Source organism: Simochromis diagramma, unplaced genomic scaffold, assembly GCF_900408965.1.
Source record: "Simochromis diagramma unplaced genomic scaffold, fSimDia1.1 OVJJ01000463.1, whole genome shotgun sequence".
NCBI lineage: Eukaryota > Metazoa > Chordata > Actinopteri > Cichliformes > Cichlidae > Simochromis > Simochromis diagramma.
In genome coordinates this window covers 428,282-446,156 of record NW_024386941.1, presented here as the reverse complement: position 1 = coordinate 446,156, position 17,875 = coordinate 428,282, and the positions used below count along the sequence as shown (strand labels likewise).

The 17,875-nt window shown below is 42.7% G+C and overlaps 1 protein-coding gene across 4 annotated transcripts; it reads right to left on the bottom strand.

Moving 5' to 3' along the window:
* Positions 1–2,202: 2,202 nt before the first annotated feature.
* LOC120737065 (pannexin-1-like) lies at positions 2,203–13,904 on the bottom strand. Of its 4 annotated transcripts, none has more exons than XM_040037514.1 (8): positions 13,748–13,904; positions 9,939–10,138; positions 8,814–8,929; positions 7,086–7,273; positions 6,622–6,900; positions 6,015–6,237; positions 4,828–5,026; positions 2,203–4,287 (listed from the first exon to the last, which is right to left on the bottom strand). In XM_040037514.1, the coding sequence occupies exons 2-8, from the start codon at positions 10,117–10,119 to the stop codon at positions 4,208–4,210; spliced, it is 1,266 nt and encodes a 421-aa protein (XP_039893448.1). In that variant the 5' UTR covers positions 10,120–10,138; positions 13,748–13,904; the 3' UTR covers positions 2,203–4,207. The 4 variants fall into 4 exon arrangements, with proteins under 4 accessions (XP_039893448.1, XP_039893450.1, XP_039893449.1 ...); XM_040037516.1 differs by lacking the exon at positions 13,748–13,904 and adding an exon at positions 12,821–13,701; XM_040037515.1 differs by lacking the exon at positions 13,748–13,904 and adding an exon at positions 10,775–12,793.
* Positions 13,905–17,875: the final 3,971 nt, after the last annotated feature.

The window sequence follows — 17,875 nt, the reverse complement described above, 5'->3', positions numbered from 1 at the left end:
ACACAAAGTTTGCAGACTATCAAGGATCAAACCTCTACCAATCTACAACTGATTATAAAACTCTAAGCATATATAAGTAGATATTTCTATGCATAAATGACAATAAACAATACAAAACCTAACAGACCTGAACTTGGAGGTAGCCACAGAGAAGGATCGTCACACAGATAGGATTTAAACCACTCCAAAGCAGTTCCTGATATACCCACCCAGTGTTTCAGTCTATCTAACAGAATATGATGGTCGACAGTATCAAAGGCAGGTCCAACCACAGTAAAACAGTGCACTCGCCAGCATCATAATTCATCAATATATCACTGGACACTCTAAGAGGTGCAGTTTCGGTGGAACGAGCTCTACGAAAACCAGATTGGAAATTATCAAGAATGTTATGATCATCAAGAACTGCTGTGAGTTGCTTGGCCACAACCTTCTCTAAAACCTTGGCAATAAATGGTAATTTTGAGATAGGTCTATAGTTGATAAGCAGAGAAGCATCAAGTTTGGCCTTTTTTTAACGATGGGTGAATAACAGCACCTTTACAAAAAACAGGGACCTGACCAGAAAGCAGAGAGGCATTGATAACTGTAAGCACACTAGGACCAATGGACTGAAAGACGTTTTTAAACAAAGGTCCAGATAAAACATCGAGAGCGCAGGAGGACGATGTCATTGAATCAACTAATTTGAGCAGCTCAGGTAAGGACACTGGTAAAAACCTTTCTAAAGTAACAGGACTAAAAGAGTTTGGAGCAGACAAGAGGTACACAGAAGGAGAGATATTGTTCCTCACCTTGCTAACTAAAGATGATGTGAATTGAATTATTATTCTTATAACACATTAATATAGCATTAATGTAGATTATTTAATTCTTGAATTTTATCCTCTTCAATAATAAAAGAAAACATCCATTTTTAGTAAAAGTTTGAATCTGTTCTGGTGAGTGAGCTGGAGGTTAATGGAGCAGAGGTGCTCATATCAAAAGCACAACACACATTCATGGGAATCATGTTTATCTCATGTTGTTGAAACATGAAGGTTGGGTGTCTCACAGTGATTTAATAGACATGTTGGATTACTGGAATTCCCACAGATCCTGTCCCACAGTCAGAGGTCCTCACTCTGCAGTCCTTTGAAATAATCTGAAAAATCAGCCTGACATTGTCGTGGTCCTGAGTCTGGTGACTCAGTGTTTTGTGTTTCTTTATTATGTTCTTGTTTATTCTGATTGTTTATTCCATTAAGATTTGCCATTTGGTAGGTTTCTGTTCTGTGCCTCCCCTGGTCCCACTTTTCTGTTCCCTCTGTCTGTCCACGATGTTATGTATGCTAATTAGTCTGCGGCTGTTAAGTTCTGTGTCTCGTCTGTTTACTTCCTGTTTTACTTTGTAGGTCTGTGCTCTCCCTGTCTCGTCAGTGTAATCAGCGTCAGCCGTGTCTCCCAGCTGTTTCCGCTTAGCTCTGTAAACCTCTTGTATTTAGTGTCTGCGTCTTCATCTGCTCGCTGTCGCATCATACCTTCATACCACCCCCGTTTGTTCTGTTTGCTAGGTTTTTTTGTATTCCCAGTTCAGTTTGTGCACAGCAATAAAGCTGTTTAAGTTCAACTTTTTGTCTCTGCGTTTGTGAGTCCTGCATTTTGGGTCCTCTCTCCCTGCACACAGCCATGACAGACATATGTTAAAGACTTTGTAGTATCGTATTAACCAACGGACCACTTTGCTCTCAGATTGCAGGCCTTACTCATGGTTTCAGGAGGCAGAACCTTCAGCTTTCTGTGGAACCAGTTCCCAGTTCGGATCAGGTGACCCTGAAACCTCCCATAGTTATGCTGCAACAGGTCTAAGATGCTGACGGCTTCCATGATGCTCTCCCCTGTACTTTGTCTTTTCTCCTGCTCTGAGCTCCTTTTTGTCTTCTTTCCCCTCAGTTTTCATTTTTGTCAGGAGTCTTTGTATAATTACAAATTATTTGTTTATGCGTGCTTTCTCTCAGTAAATATTCCCTTTTTCTGCGCAGCCTTTTAAACAATCTTTAGTTCTATAAAAAAAAAAAAAAAAAGTAGTAGTAGAGTGGATGCTTTTGTCCTTTACTGGTCTGGCCCCTGAGATCAGATTGGGCCACCAAACAGCACGAGTTTAAGGATGTAAATAGCACCATGTGTCCCACCCACACAACACACACACAGTTTATGGTGAGGTCAGTTTTAACCACTGCAGTCGTGTTTACAAATGAACAAACTTCCACTTCAAATCCAGAAACACAGGAAACGTTAACAACATCAAGTCTCTCTTTACACATTGCACAAATCTGAATCCCAATAATACTCAGCCATGACATTCAAAACACAAACAAGTTCAGAAAACAGTCACTGTGGAGTGAAGAGAACAAGTTTCATCAATGCATGCAAAAAAGATCCACAGGCACTTTAAAAACACAAAAACCGACGATCACACAGAGTCCAGTGAGAGGATTTTATCCCTGAGATCCCCCAGCAGACACGACGAGTTGATTTCCAGATCAAGACTTTTGAACATCTGAGAGATTTACACGAGTTCTCTCACAGCGATAAAACCTAAAACCTGACTTTGGATTATTTACGTCTATGTTAAACAAAGAAAACCTCGTAACCTTAAAAATATGTACACAAAACCAAGCTTCATGCAGTTGTACCTCTTTTTCTTGTAGCTTGACATGCAAAGGACAGTTTAATCACATCCACACATGAGAAAAACGTTCAGTTCTTAAGCAGGAAATCAGTCCGGGGAGCCAAACCCTGAACAAATACTGGGACTGCATGTTCATGAGTTAGCTACCTTTTAATGATTCCAGTTTCATTTTTATTTTACTTTAAAGCGCTAACGTTGACTTGAAATGTGATTGACAATCGCACGAAAAACTCGTTCTCCCACTAAGGCAGCTCGCAGGAACAATCAGTCTGACAATATTGACTTTAAAAGCAGTTTTAGTGGCAGGAGGAGGAGCGGCTCTCCTCTCAGCGCCTCGTCTGGTCTCTAAAGGAAGAGAAAGCTCATCACTTCGGTCACGATGAGGGTGGAAAAGATTCCACGCTCAGGTCTCCACAGACGCTCCCTTCTTCTCTCACTCGTGAACGAGACCCTGACTGGAAGGTAAACTTTTGTCTGATAATCATGGAACCACACGGAGCTCCTGAAATGACTGTTTTTGAAACACGACGTGATCAGTTAGGACCAGAACTGACTGTGTCACGACTTGAGACTGACAAGTCAACAGGATAAACGATCATAATTTACAAAAAGAATTTCACGTTTTATTAAATATAGCCTGAACCTTGCAGCTGAGCTCACAAGGTCATCGGGAGAGTGTTTACCGAGGTCACTGAAGGCTGTTTTCACACAGACAACTAGAAGTGTTTTTGTGGCCCAAGGCGCAGGTTTATCAGACTCTGACACTATGTCCACGAAGATGTTCCATGCAGTAAGCCTGTTAAACACCCTGAGACACAGCAAAGGCCAAAAAAAGAACATATACACACACACATATATTTTTTTTAAGTCTGAATCTGTCATTGAGGTTGTTCAGGCTTATTTTTTGGCTTATTGATGAAGTCCTGGGAGATTTTTCAGCAGATAGAGCGAGAACCGTGAATGTACAACAGAAAGAAAACAACCTTGCATTGTTCTGATTCCCTGCTTTGTTTATGCATAAAAATCCTAACGAACGACCCTGCAGGAAGCTAGATTCTCACAGGGAGCGGATAAGGGTGACCGAGGCAGCAGAGGTGGAACCAGGGTCACAGTGTTTTTATAAACAGATGTTTTTATAAAGTTCTGCATTCGGGAAGTGGCTGTGTAAATGAGCAATGCATACATTACATAATACACGAAGGCTGGACCAAAACACGTCAGCGGGAACATAAAAGCATCGTCAGGAGGAAAGATGTTCCCAGTGCGACCTTTCAGGAGCTCCATATTCAGTGATTGTGTGTCAGAAAATGTAAAAATCCAAGTTAAGCTTTCAGGATTGTAGTGTTTGAAATTGTCCTTAAAAAAAAAAATTCAGAGGAAGTCGAAATCAGTACCATCGGGAGTTTTAGCCAATCATCCTCCAGCGTCCTGCCATTTTACCACGATCTACCGGACAGACAAAAAACAAACTCTCCATCCTCTCTCCTCTGAAGAAAACGATTTAAAGTCTGAGTTTGTTAATCCCACGCTGAATCATCACATCGGTCTCTGTCGGAGAACGCCTCCGTCGCTGCTTCCTGCTGCATCGCTGTTCTCTTGCAGCAGAGGTCTGAGCTCTAAAAACACACAAATAAGCCCGTCTGTTACTGAAATGGACCTGAAAACCTGTCTGTAGAGGTTTGTAAAAACAGAGTTCACAGTGTTTCCCAACATATAAAACACTTTGGGTTTTATATAAATCGACACCGAACGTCTTTTAATTCGAAGTCTATCAAAATGCTGCGTCAACTGTTCACAACTTACAACTTAGTATTTAATAAAAGATCAAGTACTGACTGGGTCATTGAAGAATATCAGATTTCTCTGCCAGATTCCAAAGAGCTCGAGTGGGAACTTATTCTTCCAGATTTGTAACAACTTTAATATTAAACCTGAGGCTGAAGCCTTGAAACTGCAGCTGTTATTCATATTCTGGAATCGCAGGGAACTGGTTCTGCTGGTTGAACCATCATCTCCTCAGAAACCTGCAGTCTGTCGCTTCTCTGTCCCTCCCGTAAATAAACACCACTGTGATGTCAGATTATACTTTATCATCCACATCCTTACGAGAGCACCCACTCCTTCCAGTGAGATTTCAAAGCTGTTTCTTTTCTCACCTTTCATCTCCGTTTCCGTCTTGCTGCCGTTTTCTTTGGACGAGTTTGGACCCTCGTCGTTATCAGGCATCGCTGAAGCACTGGTGGGTTTCAACCCGTCTACGTTGTCCATCTTCACCAGGCAGAGATTCTGCAGCAGGCCCATGGGGTCGAAGCTTTCTCCGGCGTGCTCGCCTCGTCTCCTCAACATCTCCAACACCTACGGCCAGAAATCGTCAGGGAAGAAACGCACCATGTAGGATACTAAAACATGCTTTATTTAAACCCGGCAGGGCTGCAGGAACACCACAACAAAACACAAGTGCATATATGAAGAAAGCTAAAAATGTGCCTCCAATTCAGTTTGCAGTACTTTTTATGTGTTCATGCATGTCCAATAACCACAAAGTTGATTCTCTGGACCTGCACAACGCTTTCAGTGGGAGAAATGTGTCCTCATTCATCCGCGCCTCAACTGGCCGCACGTTTCCACAACCTTATAAACGCTAACGTTGCGTAACCATAGAAACCAGTGCGATTACATAACAATGAACCACGAGAGCGTCATCATAAATGGTCAGTGGTCATGTGGGCTATTCACAGGGAATGGATCACGGCACTGTGGATGATAAAAGTCACACTCTTATAATACTGTTTATAAGGTCTGCTGAGACTTCGTGATCAAAACGCTTCTCACACTGAAAATGTTCCATCCAGATGAACTGAAACAACTTTCTGAGATATTTTTTCCCAGTATTAGAGTTACCAAACCACATGTAGGACAAAGAGCATGCTTATGTGGGACAGTTTCTGACAATGAAGGGTAAACTGGGAGAGGTTTGGCATTTAACATGTGAAGGAGTCATATGCACTTTGTTTTCTTCTAACAGGCATAAAAGGATGATGTTTGGTTTCATGCTCTCATTCATATGCTCACATAGTCAGAGAGCCACGATGCCTTTTTTTTTTAGCCCCGAGTTTCTTGTGCAACATCTATTTAAGCCAATCAGAATGTGGGATTTTATCACAACACATGAAATGGGAGAATGGGACATAAAGAGGGAAATCGGGTCAACGTAACTATTCCAAACACAACAGAAGGATCTGGTTTCTCGTGTACGAATGATTAGATTTTATGGTCAAACAACTTCACATAAACACAGACCAAGTTCGGCCGTTTGTCATGTCTGATGCTTTAAAATACACACCTTCATATATTTGTAGGATTTCAGTTCACTGATGTTCTCCTCCAGTAGGAGCAGGTAGAGCGAGAGATCGTCACATTGGCCACCGGGTTTGGGCAGGACGCTCACAGTGGGCAGTGATTGGTAGGTTTCAAGGAAGTGGGCGTGGTCATAGCAGTAGAGGGGACGCAGACTGGCGTAGATCACAACTGGAATCAACGTGGCGAAGACGATCAAGTTTACGAAGCTGAGAAGAGTAATCAGAGAGATGGAGGCCTTAAGTATCCCAAAAGACCAACCTACTGGCATAATGGCAACAAAAAACTCTTTTTATCCAATGAAATGTGTCAAAAATGTGTCTTTTGGAGACTGACTCACTTTTTGGAGCCAGCCTCTAGTGGGCATTAGAGGAACTGCAATTTATGCCACTTTTTTTTTTTTTTTAACCCCCTGCCTGGTACCTGCAGTCTGCCATTCCCAGTTTAATGAATTTCAGTTTTTACTATTCTTGAAAGCAAAAGAGTTCAGATCTAATCATTGCACCACAGGTAAACTTGTTTGTAAAGCACAAATCAAAGCTTATTCTGATTTTTGATGCATCAACTCTTCAATGCAAAGCTCAGGAAAATACCTCAGCAAGGAGAAGACTCCCACGGCGATGAGCTTACACTGCACCCTGTCGGGGACGCCGGTGTCTGACTCGAGCAGGCCGACACGCAGCTTGCAGCCGAAGTCGTCTGTAGTGGAGGCCAGGCGGAGGTAGTAGCCCAGGCAGACGCAGGCGCAGAGCAGGGTGAACAGAGTCAGAACGCGGCACAGGAAGTAGTAAATGATCAGCTTCCGCGAGCAGCGCTTGGTCATCAAGAACTTCTCCACCATTGGGTAATGGAAGCAGCCCTCGGTGGGATCGCTGTGGGAAGAAAGGGTAGAAAGAGCAGATTAAAGTGAGGTCGTGCTGGTTCTTTATGGATTTGCTGGTAAACACACAGTCAGACCAGTGGATGCAACAGTTATTCCACTGATTGGAAGCTTTTTGCCATGCTCCCAAACAATGAAGTGCATCCTTCCCACCCCGTTGGCTGTAAAGTGCTGTACCTGTCAGCGGACGGCTGCTCCGCTGTCGCCATCCGTTTGGCCAGAGTGACGGCGCGATTATAACAGCGGTCCAGCTCCTCCATGATGAAGGCGAGGTCAGACTGCAGGAGCGGCGCAGCGCAAAATCTCCAGAACAACGCCGGGGCGTACATGAGCACGGCCACCAGCAGCAGGATGTAAGGAAAGAACTGGAGAGAGGACACAGGAGAGGAGGCAGCAGAGCTTTAAATAAGACATAAACAATCACATTAGCGGTGACGTTTCCACAAATACGACTGCTGATAAAAGAAAGGTGTGGACAGCTGACACACTGACACCGAGGCTGCTGTTATGCTGGCGTTTGCGTTGATAAACTAATGCCTGATGAAACAGACAGAGATAACACTTTCACTTTCATAGAGAAATGAGAGAGTGTGTGTTCAGTTCTCCGGTCTTACTGTGGAGTAGTATCTCACATCATAAACCATAAAGTTTACAAGTGCTTTAAGAAATTAAACAGATATGAATAAACTTAAATGTTTATTCACTAAATGTTTAATCGTCTCTCTGGCTCTGTAGCAGAGACCCTCAGCCAGCCGGCCCGATTACTGCAGTGGGATTTCCACCAAAGCCCTGAAAGATCTCCTCTCTGTCCAAACCTTCACCTTCTAACAGGCTCTTAGCTCTGGGCACATATCACCCCCACCCTCATAAATCTCCACTGACCCCTCAGCACCCCTCTGACCTGCTGCACCCAACCACGCGTCTGCTTTCTATCCCTCGCCCAACCTCCACGCCTCTGGGCTCAGAGCCTTCACTGTGGGCTGAAGGCTCTGAGCTTCACATCGACCTTTTTATGAAACATTTAAGAGACTTCTCAAAACTCGCCTTTTTGTTCATTGGTGCTCTTATATTGAGTGTCAGCTTGTTTCTGTTCTTTATGTGACAGATATTAATACGGTTCCATTTTGCTATTGAAACTATGACAGACAGATCACAGACAGATCACTTGGACTGGGTGTAAAATGTGGCCTTTTTAAGACGTGACAGTTTTATGTGGATGCCTCCACGTAGTCTCCAAAAATAAAGTGAATTAAAAAGGGTGGAAACAAAGTTTCCCACGGCGATCACACTCACTTAATATCAACTCTTTATTTTAACAAACAAACAAATATTTTTAAATGAAAAACAAAAAGAAATCAGCAGATTTAGAGAGGGAATGAGCCAAGAGTGAAACTGTGAAGGCGAACCGATAGCTTGATTTGAATCTAAGCTTCTCTCTGTGATTAGGCTCCAGACTCCAGTGGATTTTACTTAGAAATGAAACCAACTACAGACTGAGTGACATAAGAACCACAAACCCCCCCCAAAAAAGTGGTGAATCATAACAAAAGAAAGATATGGGTATGCCCTTTCTCATTAACGACAAAAACCTGAACCATGAAGAGGAGAAAGCAAAGCTCTGAGGGTTAACTGTGCTTTTGTGCACGATCAGCTGTTTGATCGTCAGTTTCTTGTGCAGGTTTATCCGGTGTCATTATAGAAAGATCGTTGTAGGTATGTAAGGAAACATGCACGCCCATTACAGTCCTCAGAATGCACCCTACTAAAAATATCCGAACCACACCCTGAAATCTCAAACCCGAGGCTGCCTGTGAACGTCAGAAAGCTTTCCTTTCACTCTGAATCAAACACAGTGAGATTAAGATGGCTTACACCTTTTCAGTAACTGTAGCACTGTGTGTGTACCTTGTGCAGCCACAGAGGTAGAGTCTCCGTGTGCACGGCCGCCCAGCAGAAGGAGTCCACATAAGCTGCCTGCCTCCATGAGAAGTTAGTCGGAGCAAAGCAGCTGATCTGAGTACCTGAGAGAAACATGGAGACATGAAATAAGCCCCAGCAGCAGGGTCAGAATCAACACGAGTGACACGGCATAACCTTCAGTCCACAGTCTACTTCCTGGAAACAGATCAGGATTCTTGCAAGACCAGATCTGTCTGTGGTTGAGTGGATTTCTTAGAAAGATTTCTCACAGAATGAAGTGGCCCAGACAGGACTCGTACAGGTTCGAGTTAAGACTGTAAGGCTTTTTAAACATGACTGTGAATAAAATTGAAGAAAACATCAGTCACACGGCGTTAGAGACGCCAGCTGGTTGGTTCAGGAGACGTTCTGTCAGGAATGCCAGGCGATGAATAAAAGGCCTTCTGTAGGTTCTTTCATCTTTTTTAAACATTCATTTGTTGTTTGTCTGAAACTTGTGTTTTCATGCTGCTGTAAGACAAATTCAAACACACCTGGAGTTTAGCATCTTCCCGATGGACACCTAGACATGTGGACTGGTCCCAAGTTCAGATCTTTAGACCACTTTAGACCCACACAGACAAGATCCGAGGAACTAAGCTACCCGAGAGGCTAAAAAGCCCAACTGACCTCATATTTTATACAGGAAATCTTTTTATAAACCAATGTGTCTGTGTTTATCACACCTGTGCCGTTTCCTTTATCTATGAATATAATTTCTGCATCTGCCACCAAAGTACGGACACAATTTAAGAGCAGCATGGAAGAAAAACTGCAGGTAAAAACAAGACGCGAGGACAGAAAAACGGGGCAGTGATTAGAAGCGGAAAACTACAGAAAATGAATAAACGAAAAGCTTTAGGAGAAGAAAACTGACAAAAACGTTTCTATGATTAGAAATATGACAGTGGCGCGTACAGATGTGCAGCTGGAGTCTCTTAAAGGCTATTCAAGCTAGATTCTGTGACTTCTGATGAACTCTTCTTCATGAGATTACCACCTAACATTTAACTATCACACAGTCACCTGCGTCATGGAGCCAACTTTGCTCGTTCCCCCGGCTTCACTCACCGACTGAGACCTCCTGAGCGAAGGCCAGAGAGATGAGGAGGAGGGGAAGGCCCACGGCCACGCAGGTCACGATCTTGTCCACGGCGAGCTCCGTTCGAACGTTGCGGTATCGAGCCTGGTTCGGGTCCTTCAGCAGAAAGTCGCTGAACACGTACTCCGTAGCCACGTGTGCAATGGCCATGTCTATGCTCTGCTCTTACCTGTTGACACAAATCAACAAGCATCTCCGTTAGCACGTCTCACAGAGGTAATGCGAAATCAGCTCGCTCTGTGCCATGACTTTGGTTGTTTTACCCTTCATACTATGAAAACGTTTGGCTTAAATCTGATGCATTTTCACAAATGTTTTGCAGTATTTTTGGGCACTAATGTCTTTAGAAATATAGCAGATATTCAGAAACTTATCCTGTGATATTAATGATCAAAGTTGGTTACAGAAAAATTTGCTCGAAACAAAATATTTTTGGCTTTACACTGAGACGCTGAGCGTGGGCTTGTTTTCATCTGGCTATCTGTTGTACTTCTGAAGTTACGAGGGTGTGAAACATGCTTCGAAACTACGAATTAAAAACTGTCAAATTTCAACCCACACCCGTGCACCTCGAGGGCCTGTAACTGTGCAAATGGCCTTTATATATTATATTAAATTGAGTTTGCACGGCTCTGACATGTTCCCCGAGTTCCCGTCGCCTTTTTGCCAGGCAAATTTAATGTGAGCGATGCAAAGCAGCACACGAGGTGAACGTGTCCTGTTACAGCAGCTACTTAATTTCCCAGCTCGCTGCCTAATATCGCTCTAACGCAGCCATAATTAAATAATGCACTAACATAATAACCTGTATTAGTCTTTAATTAGACATTCCAGATTCCATAATGAGGTTTTGCTCATTTTGTTCACCAACAGCAGCTTTCTTTAACTCCACTTTCTCCTGTTTGTCAGTGTTCACTCCGTGAGCACTTTATTAGGATCACGGCTCCATGTGCATCCGTGCAAATTAGCCAGTCATGTGGCAGATTCAGATAATTTGTTGAAATTCTATTATTACTCAGAGTCACAGAGATTAAAGTTGGGATAATCTACGGGAAAAGAAAATCATCACAGACAGAAAGGACACGCTCCATCTGCAGTACTGAGAATATCTGCTAAAAATGAAAGGCAAACCACAGCCGATCTACCGTTTTATCTAAAGTGTCTGTATTCAAATCAAACTTTGACTTCTTGTCTCGATTATTTAGAGCTGCTGGTTCACATGAACCGAAATGGGCGCAGGGGGAGGATGAAGGAGCCTCCTCACTGGACATTTCTTTGGTCTTTGGAGGAAAAACCGCTCACACCACTTAGTGAAGGTCAGGCCACGTTCCTGCTCCACTTCCTGCAGAAAACTCATAATCAGCGAGCTGCCAGCATACTTTAAGACAACTCTTGGTCCACGACGGCTCTTGACGATCGATCCCTGAGGGGATCCAGTGCAGGGTGAGAAACTGCTGGACAGGGTTTTATTGAGGCCGACCCTCTGAACTCAATCTTCCATCTTTGGGCACCTTTATTTTTTATTTTATCAACTGTAGAAAAGCATTAAACAGGCTGGAACAGTCAGGCTGTGCCACTCCGAGTGACCTTCGGCGTAAATTCAACATGTTTATGGAACGAGGCTCCGCTGTGAGCATCACTTCAGACCCTCAGCAGTGTTTTCTGGATCTTTAGGGTGTTTGGTACGGGTTCTGTCTGCAAAGCAAACTGCTCTACAGGGATATTGGTTTCATTTTGCTCTACTGAACAAATATTTCAACAATTTCCTCTTAATAAACTGAAGCTCGCACACAATTTCACTTGTCAAAGGGTCAAAAATAGCAGGAAAACACACAGACCTCTGTTAAGTAAAGCAACACAGCCTCTTTGTCTTCACCGTGTGTGCCAGTCCTTCTCACATCCACAGTTTCCCTCCTGATCTAAATATTCATCATGAGCATTTCTTGGAAGTCTGGTTAAGCTGAGAACTTTTGCTCTGTAGTCATTAACATAACAGCACAGAGCTCTTTAAAATCACCTTCTGTTAAAGCCTGGAGCCTCACGGTTATTATCCACAGCGTCATGTCATGAACAAAGATTAAGATTAGTCACTATGAGTCATGAGGTACAGGCCACTTCAGCCACCAGCGCCGCTGCTCCTCAGCTGTGCAACCTCAGACTCGTGGAGTAAAGCGAAGCCTGATTTTAATAAAGAAGGATTTCAAAACCCCTCGTGATCGTCTTCCCACGACATCATCGGCCTGCTTTGTTTGCTTTACTTGTTTGTTTTCTTCATTTTTAATGCAAAGTCTTCATTATTCTCAAAGATGGGCTGACTACGCAACTCCGGAGCGTCAAACATGTTTTAGTTCAGGAGACCCGACCTGATCTGAAGTGGGACAGACGACTGCATAACAACACACGCTCCTCCAAAGGTTTTAAAGCTTAAAGAAGCAGAATTAGAAAATACAAGAAGAGTACTTCAATTTGTCATGAATTGTTGTACTTGGGAAGTAAGTTTTATCAGGCTAAATATACCTGACGCTAATGACAGTGTTACAAAACCTCATGTCAATCTCCATGGCACTTTTTAAAAAATACAAATCAGGGTTGGAGTTTGTTTCCTGCCGCGTGTCTTAAGAGCTTGAAAAAAGAAGGTAACACTGTGGTTATGAAGGGGTGGGTGTGGTCAGCAGCAACACTCAGGTAGGCTGTAGTGTTTAGGTGATGATCAGTTGGTGCCAAGAAAATATCCCCCACACCATCACACCAGCAGCAGCCTGAACAGCTGACACAAGGCAGGATCCATACTGTTCTTTATGCCAAATTCTGCCCCGACCATCTGAAACCCACAGCAGAAACTGACACTCACTTCTTCCAACCTTCTGTTGTTTAACGTCGGTGCCCCGTGTGAACTGTCGTCTTAGCTGAGAACAGGAAACTGAAGCAACAGCGATGCACCAAAAATACCGAGAGGTTGTGGTCTGGCCCTGCAGCCCATCTGCCGCGCGCTCCGACGCGCCGTGGATTCAGAGATGTGCTTCTGTGTTATCTTGGCTGTAGCACGTGTCTGTTGTTTGAGTTACTGTTACCTCCATATCAGCTCAAAGCAATCCAACCATTCTCCTCTGCCATCAGCGACACCACTTCACTCCAAAAACTGCCGCTCACTGGATATTTTCTCATTTTCTGACCACTCTCTGAAACACTCAAACCCACCTGTCTGGTAGCAACAACCATGCCACGTTCAAAGTCACTTAAGTCACTTTTAAGTCCCCATTCTGATGCTGTTTGAAAATCAGCTGGTCCTACATGTCTAAATGCACTGAGCTGCTGCCATGTGATTGGCTGACATTTCTATTAATGAACAAATAGAAAAGTGTACCTTATAAAGCTATACATAGACATTTAATGTCACAGAGGAAGGACAGAAAACCTTTAAATGTAGAGTTTTTGTATCTAAACAAGGTTGCTGTTGTTTTTTTTAAATCTCTTGATGATTTTTGACCTGTTTGTCTCCATCTAACAATAATTCCAACCTTCCAGACACGTTCCCTCCTCTGTAATGCATCACCATAATGAAAAATATGGACTTATTAATAATTGTGCTTCCACTTTCACACTTTAAAAACCGCCGGTGGACCGAAAACGACCGGTTCTGGCCGGCGGGTCGCAAGTTTGACACCCCCGACGGCTGGGGTGGCTAACAGCGATGAAGCGGCATAAACAGACGGTAGAGTGACTTTTAACGAAGCTGTGATTTACTCAAAGATGGCACACATCATAAACCCGCGCTTACCTGCTGCTGCTTCCGTCAGGTGTGTATCAAAGCGTCATGGCCGCGGTGGAGGCTGTGTGCAGCGGGAATCACTTCAGGTGCTTTCCAGCGCAGCTGCTCGGCGGTGTGGCCGCCAGGCATTCAACAGATAGAACAAAACAACTTTCGAAATCAATCCTCTTCCTGTAAGACTCAAAACTCCTTCCGTTCATCTTCGTGATGCCTTCATGTTGGCTCAGAATTTTCCGATCTCTTGCTGCCTTCAAGTGCAGCGCGGGATTTTGTAACTTGTAGCTCGGGAGTCAATCGGCGAGCAAACTCTGCTGAAAAATCTTTCTTTCTTTCTCTTTTTTTTTTTTTTTTTTTTTAAATGTATTTTATCTGATATATAAATAGTCACTGATCTTAAATTTATTGCAGGCTACACACATCAGAGTTAGGTGCTCATCCAGAGGATACAGCACTAACTTTTATACACTCTCCGAGGGATCGTGAAACTTCTGTTTCCAGAAGTCATGCAAATGACTAAAACTGTGTTTATTGGTTGATTCTTAAGATATTCATTCAACAGTCGCCTCAAGGTGCTTTATAATGAAGGTAAAGACCCTACAATAATACAGAGAACACGCTACAATCAAATGACCCCTTATGAGCAAGCACTGAGCAAGAAGTAGGCTGGGGCAGCCATCGGTGATGTATTTCAGTGCTGGACTTTGTAGACAGTCCCTGCATGCTCAGCAGGCATACAGACCAGTGCTGTTACAAGGGTCCAGGTCAGAGGTCAAGTTGTTTTTAATAAAAAGAGAGCAGAATGAGCTTCAGTTTGCTTCAGTAAGAAGTGTGAAAGACTACATTTTAAATTGCAGGCCTGCTGCTGCTGATTAAGACACGGACACCCAGCAGGACTGATGTACATGACACAAATGTACAAAGTTTGATGAGCCCTCACAGAGTTTATTCATTTTTTCCCACCCCTTCATCAATAATTACACGTAGAATGTATGAGTACATAAATCAGAGCACCTCAGCTACAAAAATTTAGAGCACAAAAATATCTTCAGTAAAAGCTTTATAGTAGCTGATATCAGATGGAAAATTAAGCTTTTTTCCATAAGTGTGAATGCATCGTGAGCTGCTGCTTCAATAGTGGGTCAGTCGGCCTTTCTCTCCTCTTGTTCTCATTTTCCTTTCATTTGCTATGTGACTCATTTTGGAAGGACTGTAGCTTCACACTAAGTTCAGTTTGGTGGAGACTAACGGCCTTGGCAGTGCAGTGGAAACATGAAAGATTTTGTTGCACTCTACCTATTTTTTTTAATATACTTTCAAGCTTAAAGGTTTCAGGAAATAATATTCTAGTTCTTCTTTTATTTGCTTGCTTGTTTCTCAGCTCTTGGGTGGGCCCCTGCGCAGGGCTCCCATTGGATGATTTGGCCCAGTAAGTATGTCAGCTCACAACCATCTCTGCACATAAACCAGAAACAAAGCTTTACAGGAGACATTCACAAACCGCTGGAAACCTGGGAGACGATGCTGCTCTCAGAACAGCGACTAACACCTCTCCTCTGACATCAGGACGGCAGCGCAGAGTCTCGGCACAGTGAAGACACTTCAGCACCAAACTTATTCCTGCTGCTGTTACACACAATCATATACACACATCTTTATATGCACGTGATGTTAGGAAACTATACTTACTGCTGCACACAGTTTAGAATCCATTATGACTTTTTATTTGAACACTGATATAACTAAAGGCATTTGTTGGTTTTCATATAATATATTCAGTTTTCTAGGAGGAGTGCACACATTTAATTAAAACAATCATATTTACTTTGTATGTTTTCTCCAAGCTCCAAAGAACTCGTTAACTGCAGAGGATCTGGGAAGGAAAACCCTGCAGAGGATCTGCAGTTAACGAGTTGTAATAAAAATGTTCTGGTTGTAATAAATATGATATAAAGGAACACATGTTTTATTATCTGTTAATTTAATATGTCCATTTGTTCAGGTTTATATACAGTTGCTGTGTAAGCTTCCCCTCCTTTGTGTTTGGTTGACCTCATTTTTAAACCTGTTCACTTAACAACTACTTTTCTTCATAGTTTGGGGAATTTTTCTCATAACTGTTCTATCTGATTAAAATCTAATTAGCTTCCACACTTTGTCCTTGAGCCTCACTGCTTGGGCCCCTCACAGGAGCTAATCACAGAGCAGCCGGTCATTAAAACACAGCATGTCTTTATCCCGTCTTCCTTTTCTCACCCAACCGGTCGCAGCAGATGGCCCCGCCCCTCCCTGAGACCTGGTTCTGCTGGAGGTTTCTTCCTGTTAAAAGGGAGTTTTTCCTTGCCACTGTCACCAAAGTGCTGCTCATAGAGGGTCATATGATTGTTGGGTTTTTCTCTGTATGTATTATTGTAGGGTCTACCTTACAATATAAAGCACTTTAAGGTGACTGCTGTTGTGATTTGGAGCTATATAAATAAAATTGAATAGAATTAAATTAAAACACACTTTCTCTGCTTGAATCTTTGCAGCTTGTGTTTTGATTCAGTAAATTTGGTGTTTTATTTTAATCCCTTTGATTCTTGAATATAAAGATATTAATAAAAGAGTTCGACTTCCCTCTTGTTTCCCATTTTCTATTTAAAAAGTCTGGCATGATTGCCTTCATCTGTGTCTGTGCTTTGAATGGAGGTATTCAGTGTGTTTGTGATGGGTTCATGTGTAGCTTGAACATAACTTTAAAAATTAGTGTTCAAACAGGGTGACTGGTCCCTAATGTTTGCACTCAGGGAGCCTTCGGATGAAGGCTGTGGCACAGTTTAAATGCTGGGTTGTTGCTATTTTGCTAGTTAAAATTATAATATCGTGTTAAAAATCGTGTAATTGCTCTTTTTGTCTATCTGTTGTAGCGCTGTGGCCACAAACTCTCTCTTCAGCTTTCAGAGCGATTAATTTGCCAACAAAAGAGACACACAGGTGACTGAGTATCACCTGTACCGCCACCTGTCGTCCTTTCTTTTTCTTTTCCTCGACAAATTTTCTATATTAGGTATCCAGTAACGTCAGCAAAGTGAATTATTTTGGTCACGATATTCATTTAGAGAAATGATGATATTATAAAAGTCTTAATCAACCCTGGAGTTTCCCTCCTCCCCGGCACGATTTGTTGTTTCTGTGAGCTGGGATTTCCGGCTCAGATTGGAGCCCGTAAAGGGAGCATGCTCCAGGGCGGCGTGACTGTGGATCTGCGCAGCATGCAGCAGCTCTGTGGCAAAGAGGAAAAACACTGATTCATAGAAACGCAACAACAAGCAGCTCTTCAAGCTGAAGTGTGGAGAAGAGTGATGAGGAGCGGCCGGGATCCTGTGCCTGCGTCAGGCTCCCGGTTCGCGCCTGCGCCTCTTCTGAAGTGTGGCCATCTGAGATGAGCTGTTCTGCTCTGGAGATATTTGGGGCGTCAGAACGAAAACCATTTTGAAGTCATATTGATGTTGGTCTATCGCTATGAATTCTGGGGATTCTCGTTCTGCCCTCCGCGGTCCTCCCAAACTTCTCCAGCTGCGTCAAGTTGCAGTGAAATGGGCACAAATGCGCCGGAAATGGGAGGATGTTACACTAGAAAACATAACCGAGAAGCTGGAGGGAAAAAGAAACCCTCAACTGTCCGCTCTCTTTCAGTGACTATCGATGTAACGTTTTTGATAACTAACACTTTATTAATCCCAAAAGGTGGTAAAAGTCCTAAAACCACACAGGAAACCGATTTTTTTAAAATAGCTTAGTGCAATACAATGTAACGTATCAAGACATTGACCTTACTAAGGTATACAATAATAAAATAATAATTTAAATACACATATTTAGTAATAATACGATTATAATTTATTGGAATCTGAAATTCAACAATGCAAAATAAACAGAATAAAGCATATTAAGATTTTAAAACATAAGCACAGCAATCATGAGGTTGTGTGGGTGCTTTGAGATCATAAAGGGGCCAATATGTTCCCAAGGTGTGCAAATAAGAAGCTGGTTCATCAAAATGGGTATGAGTTATTGTTTTTGTATTTTTTAAATAGATTGTTTTGTTTTGTTTTGTTTTTCTTGATGCATTCTCAATCATACAGGGAAGTAAATCTC